A 23,001-nucleotide genomic window follows, 5' to 3' on the forward strand; every position below is an offset into this window, starting at 1 on the left:
GCCGTAAACATCCTCAAAGTAGAGTTGGCACCTCATATGGATAGTTTCAGATCAGGATAGCGAGCAAACTGGATAAGGAAGTACATCTCAGTGAGTGTGTACCAATGGAGGTGAACACGGTGATTGATCGGTAGTATGGTGTCTTGAAAATAATAAATTGAAAATTACTCAAACCTGCATGAATCACTCCAAATACAACTTCGGGTGAGTAAATGGTTAATACAACTATAACATGGTTAAAACATGCTCTGAAAAGTCGATTTTGCTGAATAGGCCTGATTTAAGTTCTTCAGCTTTAGTTATGTCATGAGCAAAAGCATTGCTTTGTCATCCCAAGAAGGGGAGAGAAAATGGGAAGATATGAGTTTTAATAAGTTAAAGACAGAACACATGCTACTTAAACTAGGCTTGACTAACAAATGTATGCCCATGAGCACCACGCAGTTGACAGCTGGTGTAGTACACATTAGTGGCCCCTTGAGGACGCCCATGCACTGCTCTGTGTATTATATGTGGTGAGACTTTGGGTAAACCTGAAAATGCATTGGTTCTTATGAATGCTCGACTGTCCTGTCCTGTCACAGTGCCTGTTCCGTCATCACCATAGACTGTATATTAGAAGAGGACTGTGTGAGTGTGACGTCACCCGTTGCATTCAGTGGCAGCCAAATGAAGCCAATTGAGGCGAGCAGTTATACAGGCTAATCTGCAACCAAGTTCCATATGTGTAAATCAAGTGTGCGTTTTCATAGCAAGTCAGGTTTGGTGTGCACAGGGGTTAGCAGGTGATCTGGTACGTACAGTCAGGTTTGATAGGTGCAGGAGGAGGAGGGGGTGGAGGAGGAGGAGGGGGTTTGGCACAGCTGTAGGACACCTCCAGGTATCGGGTCTCCTCTTTGCACGGATACTCTCCAAACACGTACTCTGTGACGGGGACCCTGCAGGAGCGTCTGTCTGCACACCTGACACACAAGAGAGGAGTCAACCCTGAGATTTATCAGAAATACAAAAAACTATGAGTAGACCTGTTACAACAACACATTTTGAAGCATGATATATTGTTACAGAGACATAAACGATTGAAACTACTTACAACACAATAACAATAAAGCAGGATAATCCCAGTAAAATAGACAGTATAGACAGTTTACCATAAAGGCCTGAGCTGCAACAAATAAAACAGCAGAATGAAGCAATAATTAGCCACAGAAGTCATTATTCAACTCTCAAGTTAATTCCTCTAAAACATAGTTAACGTCATTAGATTTAAGATTTTACCAAAAAAAAAAAAAGAAAAAAGACTAGTCTTTTCTAGTTTTGTCATTTTGGTAAAGTTTATAATTTTGCTTCCTTGTTGGACAAGGGCAGATATAACATAGAGGTAACTCCATAACTGTTACCTAGCAACCATAATGTCAAAACATGTCTAAATTTCACAATAATTATGATTTGTACAGTGAGCAGAGTCACCTCGTCACAGAGCTGTCACCTGCTTGTCTCCATGGTGGTGTATAAGTTTAATGCCATACTGTGGGTAAGAAACCCAATCATTGTTGGATGGAGGTATTCAATGTTATTGCAATGAAGTTTGGTTTACACAATAGTTGTATTCCTTTCGGAGTACCAAGGTGGAGAAGTAGCTACCATTAAATAGAGGTTATTCAGTGACATAACTTTATTTGAAAAATGCCCTTCAACACTGAGTGGCACTGAGGAAGAACTATGAACAGAACAAGAGACATAATGTGTTTCATTTTATTTTTTATTGGCTCATTTTTGTCCAGGGAGCTGTTGATTTCACCCACAATAATTATTTTCTCAGCACACAGACTCAAAAACTTTTTTTTTTTTAAGGAGAGAAACATCCATTTCAACTGTGTCTGTGGTGTGCAGTGTCCCTGTTGTTTAGCTGTTCCTGTGTTTTTACTACTGTCGACTTGATTTTCTTGCTTTAAAGTCAGGTACAAACTAAAAATGTATCAGAGTTGTGGACTTATATTTGTTATTAAGCTGTAGCAGCTCTTTCACATTTTAGATTTAGTGTTTTGAGTGTTTACAGAAGAAATGTCATTACTGCCCCTGATACTCATATACTGTTGCCACTCGATAATAATGTTCCAAAGGTTCTGTCATCTGCATAACCTCTATAATAAAACAATGAGGATGTTGTCTGTTACTGTTATGGTGTGTGACAGTATTTTGTTCTTACAGATCTTCGACCACCATCTCAGCCCAGGGGAAGGTGCAGAACGTGTCTGGCCCGTCGTCCGGTTGAGCTTTGCCCTCTCCACACCGAGTCCCAACTCCCACTTTGTACAAGATGTGCTCCAGCTTGATCTTCGTGCCCACCTCTGAAACACGGAAGAAAGAAGCGGAGGGAGAAGAGAGAAAAGCATCACATGAGATTTCTACAGCTCAACACCAGGTATGTCTCTGTGGCCACTGGCAGATTTCTGTATTGATTACATTGTACCACTAAAATATCTAAAAAGTCAAGCACCAAGTAGTATTAAATATTATGGACTATATAATGTTGTGATCTCATCTAAAATCCAACTATTTACAAAGGCATTATTGAAAGAACAGTGAGTCTAGAGGGGATGGAACAAGATCTTGTAAAATGAAATCGCTGCTAGATTATGCACATGTGGAAAATGATCTTCAGAGATTTTTTACAGTGTTTACATTTGGATTGGACAAGAAATAGGGTAAAGTGCTGGTGATTTAAGTTTTGAGAATCCTTAGTTTAATAAAGACATTCTACAATAACAAAAATATAAGAAATAAAAACTTGTGAGGCTAAATATGTCAACTGAACAGGGAAATTTTATCATGTCAAACTATTGTCTTGTCTCGTTCTTATGGACTCAATCTCACCCCATCCCTAATGATCAGTAGCAGTCATGCAAGTTAAATGCAGTGTTTCTTTAGTACGAATAGGAGTTTTTCACATGTACTTTGCTCCTCTAGTGTTATTATAAACATATAAATATAAACTTACTGCTTTAAGGAATTTGTAATAGTAAACAGTGACTTTACTACTACAATATATATACAATAAGAGAACTGCTTTCACCTCTGTAATCACATTGTTTGTGACAAATGACCTTAGTTTTAACAGCTTTAAACATAGTTGACAAAATGAATGTTCTTACCACAGGCCATAGTGGCGGTGTCATTGAGGCAGGCGTACACCACCTCTCCCTCTGTCAAACACAAACCAATCAAATCACACTGTACAGCTGCCTGTCTCATTCAGCAGATTCAAGTCTGTCATGATCAAAGTCTCACAGTTCACTTTGCTGCAGTTAGTCCATATCTGCCTTTAGTCTGTAGTCTCTTACTTTTCAACACATAAATAACACATTAACAGTGCTAAATGACAGACATACTAAAACAATCCATTTTATTAAAAAAATGAAAACATGGTAAAGTGAAAGCAATTAAACAGGAGTCAAATTACACACTTCAGACAGATGAATATGAAAAGCACTCACCAGCCGCTGGAGTCAGATACCAGGCTGCAGCCAGCACTAATGAATAAAAAAATGAATTAATATGATTTGTTGTAGAATATAGCTTGTACTAAGCAAACATATTACACTACACGTTGCTAGGGCAGGGCAAAAAACACAAACAATTTAATTGATTAATCGATTAATTTGAAGTTCAAATTCAATCAATTTGTTTGGAAGAAAATTGAAGAAGAAGAACAACAACAGTTTCCTCACTTTCTTGCATTGTTTAGCGCATTCCAGCGCTGAGTCATTTGAAATCTGTGACGTCAAATTAAATACTGGGGCTGCATGTTTAATACAATAGTTTTATAGTTTTATCTCATTCATAAAAGGTTTCCCCAATGACCAATAGATTAGTTAGTTTTAACAATTTTCTGTAGTTTGCAGAAATTTTTAGTGGAGAGGGGGAAAAAAATCGAAAATTGAATCAGTTTTATTTTCAAGCAAAATTGCCCCAGCTCTGCACGTTACACATTCCTAATAACTCAGTTCAAAACAGTGGTCCATGTTGAAGCGCATATAAAGAACTTGCTCCAACAAATGTCACATCTAATAGACTCCACAGGTCAAAAACATAATAAAAACTGAGATCCATATTGCTAATGGTAAAATTCTATTAATTTTTTTTTTCTTTTTCTGGTTGAGCTTGTGAAACTTGGACCCATGCGTTGAAAAGGCCTAAGCTGAAACAAATACTCACGGCCGAACGCGAGGATCCTCACTGGGACCATGCTCTGTTCTGTTGTTCTTGTTTCTCTTGTGTCTGTCTCTTTGTTGATCACTGGTGCTGTTTTCCTCTGGACGCTCCTTATTTAAAGGTAGGGTCAGACATGCAGACGCCTGTCCTGTGGCTGAGGCATGTGGGGCCTCAGTCCCAGATGTGTGGGACCTTTAAAAACCCTGTGTGAGCTGCAGGAGGCGGCTGTAAACCAGGGCCAGTCCACACACCTTCAACTCATTAACCACGCAACATCTGCTTTACATGTACAAGCTGCACCCAATATTAAGAATATTTTATTTAACAATATCTCATTTATGAATATCCCCCAAAGTATTCCAAGAGCATTGTAAAAATCTATACATTGTCAGAATTTGATTGAGATACTCAAATTACCTTAAGCTTGTAATGATCCTGGTTGTAATGATTTACATGGCATTGACCACTACACTATACCAACTAATCCAATCAGTCCATAAACTGCAACATTTAGATGATGGACTTGTCTCTGCAATATAAATGCTGATGTTCTTCAGAGCCAGTTAAAGTTTTTCTTTTGTTTAGTTAAACTGTACTCGTTTCTGTGTAGACTCTGCACACCAGAGTGGGCGACAGGTGCATAGGAGGCGAAGCACTTGGTCTGAAAAGTTAATAAGGAAGGTCAGAGGGACCAAAACGTTGTGAGAATAAAATTGAATCAAGAGTGAGATGGTGTGCGGGAGTTTTTTTTTTTTTTTTTTTACTTTTCAGACCTTTTGTTTAATTAAACAATAGAGTAGTAAGAGTTGTGCAAATCAATGGACAAAGCTATTCATATTTTTAGCAATCCACACAGGAAGTTGTGAAACATTTGCCTTTTACAAGTGATAAAAAATTGAAATATTATATATAAATATGATATCATGTGTAAAATATTATCCCTTTCAGTCCCATGGAGTAAACTGGTGGACATGTCATGCACAGTTGTTGTGTGGAGAGTGTTGTGATGATTACAAGCTGAAGGTGCAGAGAGAGTGAAAGGGTCAGAACATCTATCAGCCACTTTGGCCCAGGTCCAGGTGGCCCCTGGAGCCTCATAAATACCATAGAGCCACAGTGAGCCATAACTCTGCAAGAACCAGCCTCCTGCACATGTGGAACCGTCACACTTACGTCTGATCTTCAACTGTGGTTTCACATAAAGAATAATGATGGTTTCATAACTTCTACAGTTTTTGTTCTTCCAATGAAAGGTCCTCAGGTAAGATCCTTTGTCTTTTCTATGACGTAGAGTGAGTAGAAACATATTACAATTTTGTGCATTATTCATTCATCCATACTCATGATGCTAAATTACTATTGTAGCCACAGCTGCCCTGGGGTAGACTCACCGATGTGCCAGTGGCCCCTGTGACTACCATCAGTCACTCGTCCATGTACCATATTCTTTCTGTTTTATCTTTTCTTAAATGATCACTAAAACCATCCCTAAAATCTCTTTTGATGCTGGAATTGCCAATTTGGATGAGATGTTGAGAGGGCAGCTTTTTAGAACTGTAAACAATTTGACTGATTTGAAATTGGTTGACTCAATACAAACAAACTCAATACTGTGACTTGGGAGAACAGCGTCTGAGAGAAGCGTCTGACCATATTCACAAAGCTCACTTATGGAGACGCAGGATAGGTTCAGTTTTAGTTTTGTGGGTGCTAGCGCAAGAAATATTACAATATTTACATTTTAATCATGTAAATGAATTGAAACTTTTATTCATTTGTTATTGTTTTTAATTTTTTCTTTTTTTTTTTTTATTGAAAAGTATTTAAAAAAAAACCAGGAAGACTAACTGGCCCTTGGGTCCATCTAATAGGAAATCCCAATAAATAAGTCAATATTCAAAAGTTAGTATAAGTTAGTATATGGATATATGATTGAATATTCCAACATAATTGCAGCCCTTTTTCCCAGAATACCAACAATTTTGGCATTTTTTGGACTTATTATATTGTTATGTCACTGCTGAAGGAAAGATCCACTCTCATAGACAGCAGGCTGCAGATGTGTCCCAGACTAATGCACATCCATTTATAGATAGAGTTCAAATCTTTAGGGCCAGAGCCCACTCAGCTAAGGGACAGAGGGAGGCCCACCCACGGCAGGACAGGAGCCAGCCCAGCCAGGGACCCAGGCCATATAGCCAGGAGCAAGAAGGGAGGGTTCAGATCCACAGAACAGAATCAGGGCACAGTAGGAGATCTAGGGTCCAGCCATCACCGGGCAGTCAGTGGCCAGGCATCTGAAACACTTGCGCTCCCCAGAGTGGTGTGGGACAGGGAACAATATAGCAATAGCAATGAACAAACTGCAGGTGAACTGACTAGTAAATGTTGTTGACAGGGAAACAGGAGGAAACAGAGGATAGCACTCAGGTCACCATACTTCTCCCAGTATAGCTACTCCTAGGCAGCTTAACTAAAACTGCAGGTTTTATTTCTGCACCTAACTAGCCTTGCCATAAGCTAATTCAAAGAGGAACATTTTAAGCCTGGTCTTAAATGTAAAGACTGTGGCGGCTTCTTTAACATGGGCAGGGAGCTGATTTCATAACACAGGAGCTTGGTAAGTGAAACCTCTCCCTCCTACTGTGCTTTTAGACAGTCTAGGAACAACCAGTAATCCAGCATTTTGAGAGCGGAGTGCTGTGTTTGGATCATATGGTACTATAGCATCTTGCAAATATGATGGGGCCATGCCCTTTATGGCTTTATATGTCAGGAGAAGAACTTTGAAATTATTTCTAAACTCAACAGAAGCCAGTGAAGGGACTCCAACACTGAGTGATGTGGGGTCTTCTCTTAGTTCTTGTTAAGAGCCTGGTTTCTGCATTTTGAACTAGTTGAAAGCTTTTTATAGAGTTTTTAGGGCGTGTGTCTAGTGGGAGGTATTTGTCTAGTCTTGATTTAACAAATGCATGGATAACGTTTTCACTTTTAGACAAGATTTTTTTTATTTTGGTGATATTACGCAGGTGGAAGAAGGCTGGTTTATATGTGGTGTGAATGAGAGCTCTTGGTAAAATAAGACTCCAAGCTTCCTCACAGTAGTGGAGGCTACACTGACACTATCCAGTGTGACTCTCTGGTCAGATAGAGAGTCTCTCAGGCCTCTTTATCTGAGGTCTGCGAGACTATATCTAGAACAATTACCTCTTTTGAAGAGGCAGATAATTAAGTGTAGTCCAGGTTTTTAAGCCCTTCACACAAGCACTAAAGCTATGTCCCAATTTGATAGCTGCACCTTTCGAAGTACCCCTTCATGTACCGTTCAAGTGAGTGAGTGCTTCCTACTTCTGAAGAGCGCAGACGCAAACCTTGCTTGCTCCTGTTGCTTCCTTCTTTACTTTATTTTTAATCATCTTCCAGTGCTGGAAGATTTGTTTAGTTATGATTTTCTTTAAAGTAAACCAACACTTTTAAACCATTTTTACATTTTTTTACTCAATTTCTGACGACCCAGCGATATGTCCAGGGGAAGAAACTAAAGGAATTCTTTCTGCGAACGCTGTCGTAACTATCAACAACAAATTAATGAGCTACAAGCACGGATATTTGTTTTAGAATCTGAAAAAGGACGTCACCGGACACTCCCTATGACTTCCAGTGGTAAGCAGCCTACAGTTATTCAGAGAAGAGGGTGAAAAAACTGCTACTTTCAACTTAAACTGATACTGTGTCTTTTCTAAAACTTTGTAAAGACAAGAAATTCAAGCCAATGCAACAAATGATAAAAGACAATGCTAATATAGTTACATCACTGAAAATACAGCTTACAAACAGAATTTTACCCCTGACACAGACAGAAAATTGATTTTTGTCACAAAACAAGAGCAATGAAGTTGGGAAAAGAGCGGCGGCAGACATGCGATTTGTGCCAAACGTCAAGGTCAGAGATACACTGCTGTTAGGAGACGGTGCTATCAGAGATGTGAGCCACAGAGGAATCCAAACTTGCTCGTACCCCAGTCACACTGTCTCTGGGATTACAAAACTCCTCCCAAAAGTTTTGTCAACACACCGAGGAATTAAACAGCTGATTGTGCACGTGGGTGAAGTTGACACCGGAATGAATCAGATTGAAATCTTAAAAAAGGATTTCATTAAATGATTCGAGGATCTTGATAAAGTGGGGGTTAAGACTTTCATCAGTGGGCCTCTTTCTAGCATAGACAGAAGGAAGATGAACAAATGTGCCTGCCTGTTTCAGCTGAACACATGGCTGTTCAATGCATGTGTAGCCAGAGGATTGCTATCCATATCCATAACTGTCTGCAACTTTATTATCATGATTTAATTGTTAATCGCAATTATTTTGGCCATGGTAATTGTGACACCAAATTTCAGTGTGTCCTATGCCTAATACTGCTACTACTACAGCAGCAATAATGCTTTCATTTTATTAACTTTTATTTAACCAGGTGAAAAAAATCAATTGAGACCAGATTTCTTTTCAAATTTTCTTTTTTTTAGGCCAAAGTGAAACTGCAGTACAAAACTGTAGCAGATACGTTTGCAGGCTTGAAGAGTAAAGGCTTTATCTTCAATTCTTGAACTAAATTTTGCAGGTGAGCTTTAGAAGAGAGCTCATCATCTGGTACAAAGCCAAGATACTTGAAATTAGAAACAAACTCTATGATGTTTCCCTGGGAAGTCACCATTGAGGGGATAACATCTGGTAACCCATGTCCATGTGTGAAAACCATGGCTACTGCAGCTGTATACCTGACTGATGCACCAGTGAACCCCAAAGGCAACAGGCAGAGGATGACACGGGGGGGAGGGGCTCTATTAGTGCTTTAATGATAATACAATTTACAAGTCTGATAAAATTCTCAAAGCAGGGTGCCTGTGGTGGTTACAGATATTTTACACAGATGTGGCAGCCACAGGTTGAACTCAAATCACTGTCACCACATGTAAAATCCCTCACAGTTTAAACTAAGCTGGGGACAGGCCAGAGTTCTATGTTGGAATTTGCTGTTTAACTGTCACATGTGCTCACCGGGTTTATGGTTAATATCTGTATAATTACTGGGCCCATCCGTATGAAACAAAAATGCTATTGGCTCTACAGCACCACCTAGTGGGCTTTATTAAGTAATTCAGGGGTTAATGATGTTTGATCTTTGAACATAAGTCATACCTGAAAAAACAAGAATTCTCACTGTCTCTCACTTCCTTCCTTCCTTTCTTTCTTTCTTTCTTTCTTTCTTTCTTTCTCTGCATGTGAACACATATTAAAAATACACATTTCATTACGATTACATTATAAGTCAGCCCAACATTAACATTAACAGTAAAATAAATAAAATGTTCCCATATCCAATACATTATGTTTCCTACAGTCCAAACCAATTAAAAATAAATAAATAAATGTGCAGGTCTTTACAGTGAAACAGAACACTACAAATGAAGTTCACTGATCCTGACACATTTGATGTACTTTTTCAAATTTCTAGTAAAATGATTCAAATCTACAGACATTTTCAGACTGTCTGGAGCTGTTTCTCTGTCTGATGGTTTGAAAAGAAAAGGCGACTGAGCAAAAAGGCCGAGGATCTGTTTGGACCTGTGCAGTTTGGGTTCACAGAGGAGCGAGTGGATCAGGGAGTTTGTTCGGAACCAAGTTAAATGCATTATTTTCAATGGAGGTGGAGCTGCATTATTAATAATTTTGAATATATTTCTTACAATATGTATTTTCTTACAATATGTATTTTTACTCCATTAACAAAGATGTGGCGTATCTTTAATTCTGTTAGTTTTGGTAAAATACATACTGACCATTTTATTAATGTTTAGTGTCAGACATGAAGTTTGGATCTCTCTCATGCCCTCCCATCTCTCTCCCTCATAATCCACAAAAGAGTTGAGCGTTCCATCAGATGTCCTGTCCATCAAACGGTGTTGCGGGTCGCCCATCTTTTCTCCTTCACGTGTTCTCCCCATAGATAGTATAAAGAAGTGGACTAAGTGAGTGTGACGTCACCTACAGCGTTCAGCTCCAGTCAAATGAAGCTCATTGAGGCTCACAGTTATAGAGGTAAATTTGGAGCTGTGTTCCAAGTATCATAGCAACCAATAAGCCAATTTAAGCAATGCTGTAAATCAAACCAAGCAGGAGCAAACTTGTGGAAAGAAAGCACTTGATTTGTCTGTTATTAATGTTCATATCTTGGTTCAGGCACAAAATAGTGAAATAAAATACCAGGATCATGTAGAGCAGGTCAATACGAACATTTTAAGACCAAAATAATAAGCACAACAATAGCAGTTATGGAGAGAGACAAGCACTCCTCTTGGGCTGGAGGCTCTATCCTGGTCTCTCATTTCTCCTGCTTGTACATGCAGAGCAGTAAAGAGGAGAACCAAGAAAACAACCTCTCGACATCAACCTCTCGACATCAACATAATATGTGTGTGTGTGTGTGTATTTATTTATATAAGAAATGTTTTTTATTGATTTATTACATTGTACTTTGCCATGAAATATCCAAAAGGTAAAATGAACCTGATAATTTCTGTTAGTGACTATACACAGTGTATAACAGCAAAAATCAGCATTTTAACAATATTCATTTTTGCCCCACTATTAAATATTATTGGCCCATAGAAATTTGCGATGTCTATTGAAATCCAGCATTAATAATATACGAATATATTGTCATGAACTGCTCCTGTCAGATTGCTCTACATTGAAGGATGGGTCAAATGCACTGTATAAACATAAAATGCCCATGTTGGAATTCTTTAAATGAGTTATTTTTTTTACCAGAATATAGTTTTGTCTTTATGAAGCCCAGCACTAATGTACCAAAGACAGCTCCAGCTTGGTCCTTGGATATAATACTCCCTACAATAAAAGCATGATCAAACTTTAATAGACAATACAACCAGACTGTGTTAAATGTTCATTACTCCAGGTCCTGTACTGATGAGAAATAAGCATCCCCGGCATCAAACATGAACAAACACTCACTGCCTACACCACATATCTCTTTGACTTCACTCTGATTTTCTGAAATATCTTAATTTTTTAGTTATACAGTTAACTGGGCTTAAATTATAATCACAGTTTTTACCACACTGAATTATAAAAACTGCATAATCAAAACAATTATTTCTTTTGATCTTCAAAATCTGGACCAAAGCTAATCTACTGTGGCATGAATTAATTATGTATTTATTTATTTGACACACAAGACACAATTCAAAATGCATAAGAACATTAATCATCTTTATAAATTCTACAGTTAAACATTTTCAATGCTCATTCATTCACCTCATTCTCACTATTTACAGGTGTGGATAGAGTTTGTTTTAAATACAAATTGCTGAAGCTCTCAAGACTTATTATTATTCTTAAGGATGTGACAGTAATGAAAGTGGACTGGTTTTCTATCCATGATTTTGATAGTACATTGAACCGATGCACTCTGTGTCTAAGGGAGCTGCCTGGGCCCATGCTGTCATGCAGTATAGATTTATGGGAAAAAAATCACACTATGGATTTAGGACAGGGTCGCCTGGTTGGGGATCTAATGTCTGATTAGTTTGAAGCAATTTAGGTTTCTTTATATTGTCAAATTTTAGTTTTGGCTCAAGAACTAATCCAGGATATTTAACTTCATTTACCAATTGTATTTTATCATTTTGCAGATGTACTTGAATTAATTCCTTATGTTACCAAATATTTTCTTATTATAATTGCGAATTAATTATGATAAGTCTTTACTTCATCAGCAGATTGACAGAAATAATTGTTTCAAATAGAGTTCCTGCACCGCATGATAAAATTTGATAGGTGTAAATTAGTGGTAATAAAGGCCAGGAGTCTGCCTTTGGATGTTCTTTTTTTTAAAATGAAATCATAGACAATGATTTATCTTAAAACTAAACCGATTAAACATTATTACCTGGCACGGGTGTAAGTTTAAAGAGAACAGATCGCATTGAATTCATCTTAACTCTGCCATAACAGGACATCTGGTTTACTTTTGACCTTCTTATACCACGTCACAAAAGATCCCTGGAGATGTCTGTGACAAATAAAGTTTTTGAAATAAACTTTGTGAAACAGTTGAAATAGCAAAGTTAGTGCTTTAACTAATGTGCAGATGTTGTGGCCTACTTGGCAGCTAAATTACCCATGTCAATGTAATAAAAACAAATAACATTGCTTTAACTTTAGTTTGGGATTTTATTTTCTACAGTCAACATTTCTAAGCAGTCAATTCATGTTATGCACATGAACAGTGTTAAGAAAAATGCCTTTGGGATCATCTCTCTTCAGACTACTCTCACTGCCCTAATAAATAGACTATAATGCTAATGACAAGACACAAACATACAGTTTTTGAATCGTGAAACAATGGTTGAATCATTAAAATAAAACCAAATAAACAAAAATATATCAACATAAAAATACATTCATATCTAATGAAACGGCTCGCTTAGCTGCAGCCTGTGTAGTTGCAGAAAAACACTTCTGCTTTCAATCTGGAGCATGACAAATCCTGTAAAAAGAGTTAGGATTACGGTTTCTTCTACACTTGATAATGTTTACATCCCGGTGAGCAAAAATAATCCACAATCTCTGAAAGTCCTAAAAGGTTTGTTCATTTTGGCCGATGGAGTTAGTTTCTATGGTAAGCCGCTTCTCTGCCAGTATGGGGTCTGGAGGTGCATGATGGGATTGTGTGATGACAACTGCAGGAGCTGTACAATTTTACGCCACTGTTTCTAGGAACATGTTCTTCTTTGCTTTCTAGAATGTTACACGGTATGGCTTTAAACTTTGTGATCTCCATTTAGACAAGCCCACTCACATTGAGAATACATGTTTCTGAAAGTAAAATAAACATTCGGTATATTTAATGGAGACTCAAGAATAAGAATGTTATTAAATTATACTATGAACTATGTAACTGTGGGTGGGCTTTAAATGAAGATCGTGCAGCTTTACGTCGTGGGGTTTTGCTATGGCATCACATTTGGATTGTATCTTCGTCAAGTAATGCATCTGTACAGGGACTAAACAGACTTACTCTACTACATGAAAAATCGGCAGCGGTGAAAAGAGTACAGAAAATTTGATACATCGCTAATAATGTACTGTGCAAATACTGCAGCCAAAATTGTTCTTAAGTAAAAGTAAAAAGTGAGTGACAAATAATACTCAATACTGGTTACTAGTCACCCTGTCACACAATTTTAGAAGCTTTGTAGATCACACTTTTATACAAAATGTGTTCAATCAAAATGGGTAAAACTAAATGTAGTCATATTAAACCACAACTTGCAGATTCAGTGCTGTTATGTGTTTGTCGTGATAGAAAGGAGCAAACACAGACATGACATGGATTACAGAATTGGGACTTGTGCAATATTCAGTAACTTAAATTATTTTTAAAAAGAAAATTACAATTATATGGCTGCAATTATACACAAGTGCAAGTACAGGTATAAATATCTACTCAAAAAAGTACAATTACAGTTGTCCCTCACTATATCGTGGTTCACCTTTAGCGGCCTCGCTGTTTTTTGGCCTCTGAATTTTGCATGCTTTTTTGCAGTGTATGAGCGTGCATTGTGTTCTGCGTCCTGATTGGCTAAAGGACTGTAGACCACTGTCCATCAGTCTCCTCCACGCCGTGTCTCCTGTACAGTACAGAATGTGCTCAGACAAATTTACATAAATGTTGGATCGCACTGTGACTCTGAAGTGCTGTATGTTTGCAAGTTTTCAGTGTCTTTAAGTGTAATATTCATAGAGTGTTAAAAGAATGGGATGGAGGCCCCGTGTCTTCAGTTGTGGCTGAGGAGAAAATAATATCCCAGAAACAAAGAAAACAGCAGTGACACAAACAGAATCCATGTCCACTTTTTGCGTTTGCGGAGGTATTCCTCCAGTAGCTGCCTGTAGCTCTCCGACTGCACCTCCAGATTCTGCTTCAACTCCTGACAGCGACTCTCCAAGATGTCCGCCCTCTCCTTGTCCCACTCCTGCCTCCGCCGCTCCATCTCTCTGCGGAGCTGCTCCAGTTGTTTCTCCGCTCTCCGCCTCTCCTCGGCTTCTCCTCCAGCCCTCCTCTCCACCTCCTCCACCCTCTTCTTCCACTCCACACGCACCGTTTCCACCTCTCGTCTGCGTCTCTTCGTTTCCTCCACCTGCTCTTTCATCCGTTCCCGGCGCTCCTGTTTGATTAGCTCCTCTGTTTCTTTGAGCTGCCTGTCTCTCAGCGCCTTCTCCTGCTCAAACCTTCTACTGTTCTCGGTAAGTTGGTTTTTCAGCGCTTTGACATCCATCTCATGCTGAATCTCTTTTCTTTCACTTTCAAACATTTCTTTGGTGAAGCCACAGTTTGTCTGCACCATTTTGTCAATCTTCCTCAGTAATTCTGCAACTTGTGCGCAATTACTTTCATCTTTATTGTTTAAGATGTGGCACCTGCCCCGACTCTCCTTTAACATTTCCTTAACAAAGTCATCACATTCTTCTATGTAATTCTGAAAAGACTGATTCTCCAGTTCGTCTCCTCTGGTGAAAACAATCATGACAAACTGCATGGCCTTTTCTCCGAGCCTCTCTCTGATCAGCTGCAGGGATCGGCGGTCTTCATTGTGGATGTTCCCAATCGGCAGCAGCAGTAAAAATGCGTGAGGTCCTGGAGCCAGCAGAGAAATGCATTTGGACAGCTCCTCTTCACTGAAACTCCTGTTAAATAAAGGGGGCGTGATCACCACCATCACCTGCCGTCCCTGCACCGTCCTACACACCGCCTCACACCTCGCCTTCGCTCTTTTTGGAGCAGCTTTTGGTTGGAAACATCTCTCCCCCAGAATAGTGTTTGCAGAAGCACTTTTCCCGCTGCCACTTTTACCAATCAGAGCAATCCTCAGTTCCATCTGGCTCAAATATATCTGTGGAGACTTCTGTGTTTTCTCTATTAGAGCTTCTGTAAACATGTCTTTGGTGTAGGCTCTGGTGCCCCCTTGTGTTAGTTTGTCCACAGTCTTCATCACCTCCAGGACCTGCTGTGGGTCCCTGATGTTCAGACACAGGGCTCTTCTTCCACAGATCTGACACAACTCCTCCAGGTCCACACCACTTTCTTTGAAGAAGTCCACAGGTTCAGCAGCATCCGACTCCATGGAGATAAGGACCAGAGTGAAGTCTTTGACTTGAGCGCTCAATGTTTTCTGTAAGATTTCAAACTCCTCCTTGTCTTCGTCGGTGAGGGGACCCTGCTGTAGAACCAGGATGAAGGCGTGGACGCCCTCAGGAGCACAGAGGGAGATGCAGCGGAGGCACTGCTGCATCACTGCCTCCAGAGGTTTTCCAGACAGAGCTGGCAGCTCCATCAGAGACACCCGACGCCCACACACCTCTCCCTCATGTTTAACACACTGCCCTGGGCCGCTTGCTGCAGGGAGCTCTGCTTGCCCTAAAATGGACTCAGCTGCTGAGGTCTTCCCTGCTCCACTCCTCCCAAAAAGTACCAGGTTCAGAGAGGGTTTCTCTTTTGTACCAACGGCCAAAGTCAGACCTGAGTCTTCCTCCTCAGAGGGGTCAGGGCTCAGATGATTTCCACTGTTCTCTTTCAACATGTCACAGATTCTTGAGAACAGCTCTTTACGTTTAAATACTTTCAGATCCAGATCATGTTGATATAGATCAGAGTGATGCATCCACATATATCTGTATCTACATCTGATGATCATGTCTCTTATATGTGTCTGTCTCATGTATTTCTCCATGGACCCTGGTGTCTCTGCTTGTGGCCTGAACATCAGCACCAGTGAATGTTGGAAGGCCTGCTCACTGAGGCTCTCCAGGACTGACTGTAGTCTGCTTTTGTGTTGCTCAGTGAAGTCCTCAGGCTGTAGAACCAGCAGGAACACATGAGGACCAGGGGCACTCAGATCTTTAATGTCTCGTATGAACGGCTGGAGTTCTTGTTGAGAGGTGGTGGAGAAGAGCTGGTCTGGAGTGTAGATCACAGTCACTGGTTTGTTCTGGAATGTTTCTCTGACTTTAACACATTGAGGTAAAAATTTGATGGACCCAGACTTTCCCAAAAGAAGGTTTCCCACAGAGCTCCTCAGACTCCAGCTGCTCCCCAGAAGAACAAGCCTCAGCTCCAAAACTGGAAAAAGCACAAATAGACAACATTTTTAGACCAAGATAAAGACAGAAAAGACATTTCCCACAATCTATTGCTAAACATTATCCTAACTCTCATTAATAGTATTTTGATAACTATGCCGACATGCTACTGACGATGATTGCTGAGTGACCACAAGATGACCATTCTCTTACCTTACTGAAGTGAACTCATAAAAGGCCTTAGGTTGATAAAGAAAATAACATGTTTTTTAACAACAATTAGCCGACTGTACTTTCACACATTCATTTGTACCTGAGGATAAGCTTTATAACATGCTATTTGTAATTACAATTTAATGAACTTAATAGTAATATAGTAATGTAGTAGTAATATAGTAATGTTTTTGTTATCTTTCAATGTAAAATATTGATGTGTCTGTCTTGAATGTCACACATTGACCCCGATGAGGAGACATAAAGAGAAATAGAGAGAAATAGATAGATAGAGAGAGAGAGAGAGAGAGAGAGAGAGAGAGAGAGAGAGAGAGAGAGAGAGCGAGCTGTACTGTAATATGAACGATCAGGTGATGTGAGAGAAAAGCTAATCATTTACTATCAGCACTGTGATTTATGGTCTTTTGTTTGACCAAAGGCACTCTGCCCTGTGCCACACCTGGATTTAAAGCAGGCTTGAATAAGGTCAAATGTATTACATAGTGTTCACTTATTTCATTTTGATGTGACAGAAGTATGCACATGATTTTATGGGTATGGTAAAATTTAAGGTGTGAATTTAGAGTAAATTGTAAAAGCAGCACTTTGTGACAAAATGCTATCTGATCTAATTGTGAAATATTTGATCAATCTCATGTGACAGAGCGATGGCGGTCTACTCTGCCTCATTTCTGTCTGAGAAAGTCCTCACCTAAAGATTCATGCGTGTAAATACGAGCAATGGACTAAAAGTTTTGTGAGAGCGGGAAATGCAGCTTAAATGACAATGAACTAAAGTTGTATCAGTGGAATTGTTTTGACTCACAATCTGGAGGAAGAATCTCGTAACTGCTGCTGTGCTTCAGGGGCTTCAACTCTGCCACTGTGAAGTAAAAAACATGAAGCATGAGAGGAGCAGACGAAGAGCGTCAGAAGAGCAGCTGATGCAGAGGGTCAGATGAAGCAGAGGAGAGGGTCAGATAAAGCAGAGAGGAGGGTCAGAAGGGCAGCAGATGCAGAGGAGAGGATGGTCAGACGGAGCAGAGGATACAAAGGGAGAGAGTCAGATGGAGCAGAGGATGCAGTGGAGAGGGTCAAGAAGAGCAGCAGATGCAGAGGATCAGATAAAGTAGAGAGGAGGGTCAGAAGAGCAGAGGAGAGGGAAAACTGGAGCAGAGGAATCCCTATGGAGTTGGACTTACCTGGACATGCCATGTTTTACATCGATCATCAAAAACATGTGAATTCGCACTAGAAAAAAAGAAAATAAAAAGACAATGACCTTGTTTAACAATAACAATATGATGAAAATGCTTATTAGGCTTTTATTTCAGTTTTATGCCACATTATCTGCAGCTTGTGTTTCTTCATATTTAATTAGCCTGCCATCTAATGTAATTTCTGGTATGAATGGGTTTTTTTTTTTTTTTTACTTAGACTATCATACATTGTAATTCACTTGGTACAGTCTCATTTTAACACTCAAATGTAAAATAATCACGTGATCACCCTCATATAAAAACATAATAATCAAAGACTGAACGCACGCATATATAGGAGTAACAACTCCCAATAGCAAGTTCAAGAAACATTTTTGGGCAAATTTCTGTTAAAATGTTTGTAGGAATCTGCGGAATTCTCCTCACCGTGAGCTGTGGATCCTGTGGACGGGAAAATGTTCACGAGGGAAACACGAATCTGCAGCAAAACTTTACGATACGTGTCTGATCCTCGTTTTTGTTTTTAGTTGGCTAAAAACAAAAACTAGACTAGACATTACAGCTCAATCGTATCGTAATTAGCTCCATACAGAGGTTTATTTAGTTAAACTCACCGTGAGACTTTTCACCTGCGTCATTTGGTCCGGTGTGAAAGTGAAAGTGTCGTGTTCACATCCAAACTTCACAAACCGCAGGATAATCGTCCCATTAAAAAATAACAGCAAAGAAATGGATTTAGTGTGGAATAGACGAACCTACAATCAGACGATCTACAAGAGAAAATACAATGATCCGTGAAAACAACGCGCACAAAACATTAAACATTAAACCAGCGACACAAGCGCTCAGCCAATCACAGACTTTTATTAGTGACAGTGGGATAAGGAGCAGGTCAAGGGTCAACTGAGAATATTTACATGTGAGAGATTAAAATGCACACGTATTCATTAACTATGCTAAATCTTGGTGCAAATTTAGGCTTTCGTTAGTTTGAATGAAAGCTTTATATATTTTTTTTCTTCAAAAAAAAAAAAAAAAATCAACGTTCAGCTCTGTAAATGAACTCTAGCCAACACTGTGAAACGTAGATATTAAATAACAAAGGACATACAAGAATACACGCAACCACTACTGTAGAAATGGTGAATGATAATTTTAATAAAAAATACATTAAAAAAGAGAATATTTATATAATCCTGGACCTGCTCTTAGGTCTAGAGATGAGATATTTCGTTTTTATTTGCCTTGTGTTGGCAGTAATTAATGTATTAATTTATATAAAGGCGTTATTATAGTTATATTAAGTTATTTTTTCCATCTAAAGAAGTGAGCAAAGAATATTACAGTTTATGAAAGTGACAGAATAATGTTTAATCTTAAAAATAACAATTGCTCATTCCTAGTTGTAGTTAATATTCTTTTATCGTCAGAGCAGGGGTCAGAGGTCAGAGGTGGTTTCCATAGCAACACCTTTTTTTTTTCGTCGCGCTAAAATCAGCTTCCACTTTTACCTTTTTTATTGGGTTTAAGTGATTAAAAACAGCTCAGAGCCTATTCGTTGACACATAGGAGAATAAAACTTTTTTAAATAGTCTGCCAGTGTTCATTGTGCAGTATTTTAGGGATAAAGTAAGATGATGATGAAGTAAGATGTTTAAATGGTGTTACATTTTAGTTTAAGTCGCACCACAACTGATAAAATTGATGAAAAATGGCCAGTTATATAGTTTTTTGTGACTTAATAAATATAAATTAATAAACTTTCTTTACAGTTTGGGATTTTGTGGGTTCAGTTTGGTTTTGCCATAAAACAACGCAATTAAGCGGTAAAATATGTTGGTAATACTAGCAATATATATATATATATATATATATATATATATATATATATATATATATATATATATATATATATATATATATATATATATATATATATGTATATATATGTATATATATATATATATATATATATATATATATATATATATATATATATAAAAAACAAGAATATTTGTATTCAGAGGCTGATACAATGGAAAAGGTGACAGTATTTACATTAAAGAATATAATTTAAAATTCTACGGCAGATTATTTGAGAATGGAAAGACTAGGTTTCTTTTACTGTGGTTATCAACACAAAAAATAGACCTTAGATTGGAACCTGGTAAAATACAATTGTTATGTACCCATGTTTACAGTGTGCAGACTCCACAGCAGATGTGAAACACCAAGGCTATAAAGAACAAAAATATAACATAAAAATTTATTATTAATAATCAGTTTATTAATTTAGACTCTTTCTCTGATTTCTGTTTTTTCTGTTGTCTATTCCAAGTCATTCCTCACATTAAAGTTTGTCTGATAATGATTGTGTTTTGAATGATTCTCCTTATGAGAATCCACTGTGCTGTTTCAAAATCTTCGACAACCATTGAGAGTCGCTGTTGATCGATAAATAAACTATGTCAACGCTTTTTCAGTCTTGTTTCTACTGAAAGTAATGTCTGAATCATATAGTGTTTTTCCAAGCTCTGGTTAGACTCTGTTGTTCACTTTTAACCTTTAATGGTAAATTGGCATAACAGAAATAATAAATAAAACAAACTATAATTTCTTCAGGTTTTGCGAGCGGTTGTTGAGGGGACTACAGTGCTCTCTGCTGCTACCACCTGTCGGTTTGAAGACACATGTTCACTGTGGCTCTGAGCTGAAGTCCCAAACCATCACAAGATTTACAGGTGATACACAACACAGTCACATTTAAAAGGCTGTATGATGAAATGTACAGATTAAAGGCACAGTACCTGATTTAGGACCATGAATTAAGAATATGGGTCACTTTGAAATGTTAGCTCCACCCACATTATTCTTTCCTCTCACTATAGTGCTGCTATGAGTAAGAAATTTGCTCCTACAGGGTTTTCAACCAACAACATGCCAAAATGGGTCATCACACCTGCTCATCGAATAAAATGACATTGGCGACATTGCTCTAACACTATATTACTATACTAAACTTTAATTACAAATAACTAAGCTTCAAAAACTTACAGGGCCTTTAAATTATGAAGGGCATATCATTTTAGTCATAAGTCCATAAGCACATAGCATAGTTGTTATTTCACAATAGTGGTTTGTGTTATTGGGTGATGGTTTGTGAGAACTGAAGATGTCAAATAGTTTTTAAACCTGTTGATTATAGGTGCAGAAGGTCAGGAGCACACGGGAAAATATCTGTGATAATATCTTCTGGCCTATTACAATGAAATATAGATTTTTATTTTATTTTTTTTTAAGTATAGCAATGAAATTAGATCACTAGACACACTGTATATCCAAAACTTGCCACAGTAGTTCTTTCCTATAGTATACTACAGACCTCACATTGTTTGTCCAATTAACTTCTGGATAAACTTAATAAATTGTTTACAAAAAAAGCTCAAAAAGCCCAAATTATTGAAAAACAACTCTATAATAATATCTTTGTGCTGGAATAGAGGCATTAAATGAAGTAATTTGCATTTCCCGTGTTTTTAAATCTAGTTTGGATTCAAGAGGATGACTGATCTTTGACTCTTGAGTAAGTTTGATTTTAGTCCCTGTCAGTTTCTGTTCTGTTGCAGAAAAACAGGCGCAGAGGCTCGGGAATCATTCTGTAGATTTTTATTTTACAGTCGGGTTAAAGGCAGCGTACAGCAAAATTCAAAGCAGAATCAAATGCAAAGTCAATGCAGAGTCTAACAATTTGCGATTACACCAGTGTTTTTAATCATCTCAGGGTGGGTGTTACTCGTTCTGTATCAAAAAAGCTATTGTGAAGAAGTGTGAAATGTGACCTTGGCCAAAATGTAACGTTATGTCTGAGAGTAAGAAATGACACTGTCTTGTGGGAGACAGAACATTTTGTAAGGCAAGGCAAGGCAAGGCAAGGCAAGTTTATTTGTATAGCACAATTCGTACACAAGGTAATTCAAAGTGCTTTACAGAATAAGAAAGACATTAAAATCACACAAATCAAACATAAATAATCACAAATAATCATCATAAAATCAACATTAAAAGAGAAGAGTGCAGAATAAAAACCTGTCAGTCATATGCACAGCTAAACAGAACTGTTTTGAGTCTGGATTTAAACATTGTCAAAGTAGAGGCCTGTCTCACATCTTCAGGAAGACTGTTCCAAGTTTTAGCTGCATAAAATTTAAACGCTGATTCCCCATGTTTAGTAAGCACTGTAATATATTTGTATATTGTTCACATCCCTTTTTATTGTAGTGTCCAATATTATAACTGTCAGCATGGAAATAAAGAACTATGTATAACTGTTCAGATACATATGTTTTGTAGATGTGCTCTTCCTTTTGAATTTTCAAGTCTCTCAACATTATATTTGTTTTTACGTTTGCTAAGTTATTTGAGTCTATTGGAAATACATTTAACTGAGAGTATCTTTCAGCCAAATACTTTTCTAGTCAAATGAGGAGATATGTTGTTCAAAATTTTTGTCATCTATAAAAATGTTCTTCCTGTTTGTGCAACCATTTTGTGAGCCTCTTTGTGAACCAGGGGAATCAAATAACTGAATTACAAAGCCACAGTCAATAATTATTCAGCTTCTAAAAACACACATTTATGGAATTTAAAAAAAAAAAAAAAAAAAAAAAAAAGAACTCTAAGTGCACAGAATTAATTTTAAAATAAATAGATCTATTAGAATAGGTGCTATTTAATGGATCCACTGTGCAACACTTATTTTTATTTTTTATTTTATTTATTTATTTGAAGGACAGTGTGCAGATACATTTAAAAGATGGCTGCACCAGATTCAGCAAAATGCTAATTTCCATCTGTAGTCCTTGAACTTCATTCTGTTCCATTAGAATGTGCTTGGGCTGACCACTTGCTTTGGATCAGAAGTTACTAACTTTGGACAAACTTATCTCCAAGGAAAGGTACAGGATCTTGCTTTACATTAGACATTAGCACATTGCACATTTCCACATTAACTGTTTTTTGTGAGGCACAGGTTCTGCTGTTGACTCCAGTGCTCTCTGCTGCCACCGGTGCTTCTGAAGACACACGTTCACTACGGCCCTGAGCCAAAGGGTTCCAACCACCACAGAATTCACAAATACATGGAAAATTTGGGTACAGGCTCTTTAATGTTTTCAGATATAATATAGT

The 23,001-nt window shown here is 38.0% G+C and overlaps 1 protein-coding gene across 1 annotated transcript; it reads right to left on the reverse strand.

The window, feature by feature from the left end:
- Window positions 1–12,061: 12,061 nt before the first annotated feature.
- LOC117376682 (GTPase IMAP family member 8-like) lies at window positions 12,062–18,669 on the reverse strand. Its single transcript, XM_033973206.2, has 4 exons — window positions 18,429–18,669; window positions 17,797–17,845; window positions 17,421–17,477; window positions 12,062–16,421 (listed from the first exon to the last, which is right to left on the reverse strand). The coding sequence occupies exons 2-4, from the start codon at window positions 17,807–17,809 to the stop codon at window positions 14,080–14,082; spliced, it is 2,412 nt and encodes an 803-aa protein (XP_033829097.1). The 5' UTR covers window positions 17,810–17,845; window positions 18,429–18,669; the 3' UTR covers window positions 12,062–14,079.
- Between the last annotated feature and the right edge of the window lie 4,332 nt (window positions 18,670–23,001).

Source organism: Periophthalmus magnuspinnatus, chromosome 9 (assembly GCF_009829125.3).
Source record: "Periophthalmus magnuspinnatus isolate fPerMag1 chromosome 9, fPerMag1.2.pri, whole genome shotgun sequence".
In the NCBI taxonomy this organism is placed as follows: domain Eukaryota; kingdom Metazoa; phylum Chordata; class Actinopteri; order Gobiiformes; family Gobiidae; genus Periophthalmus; species Periophthalmus magnuspinnatus.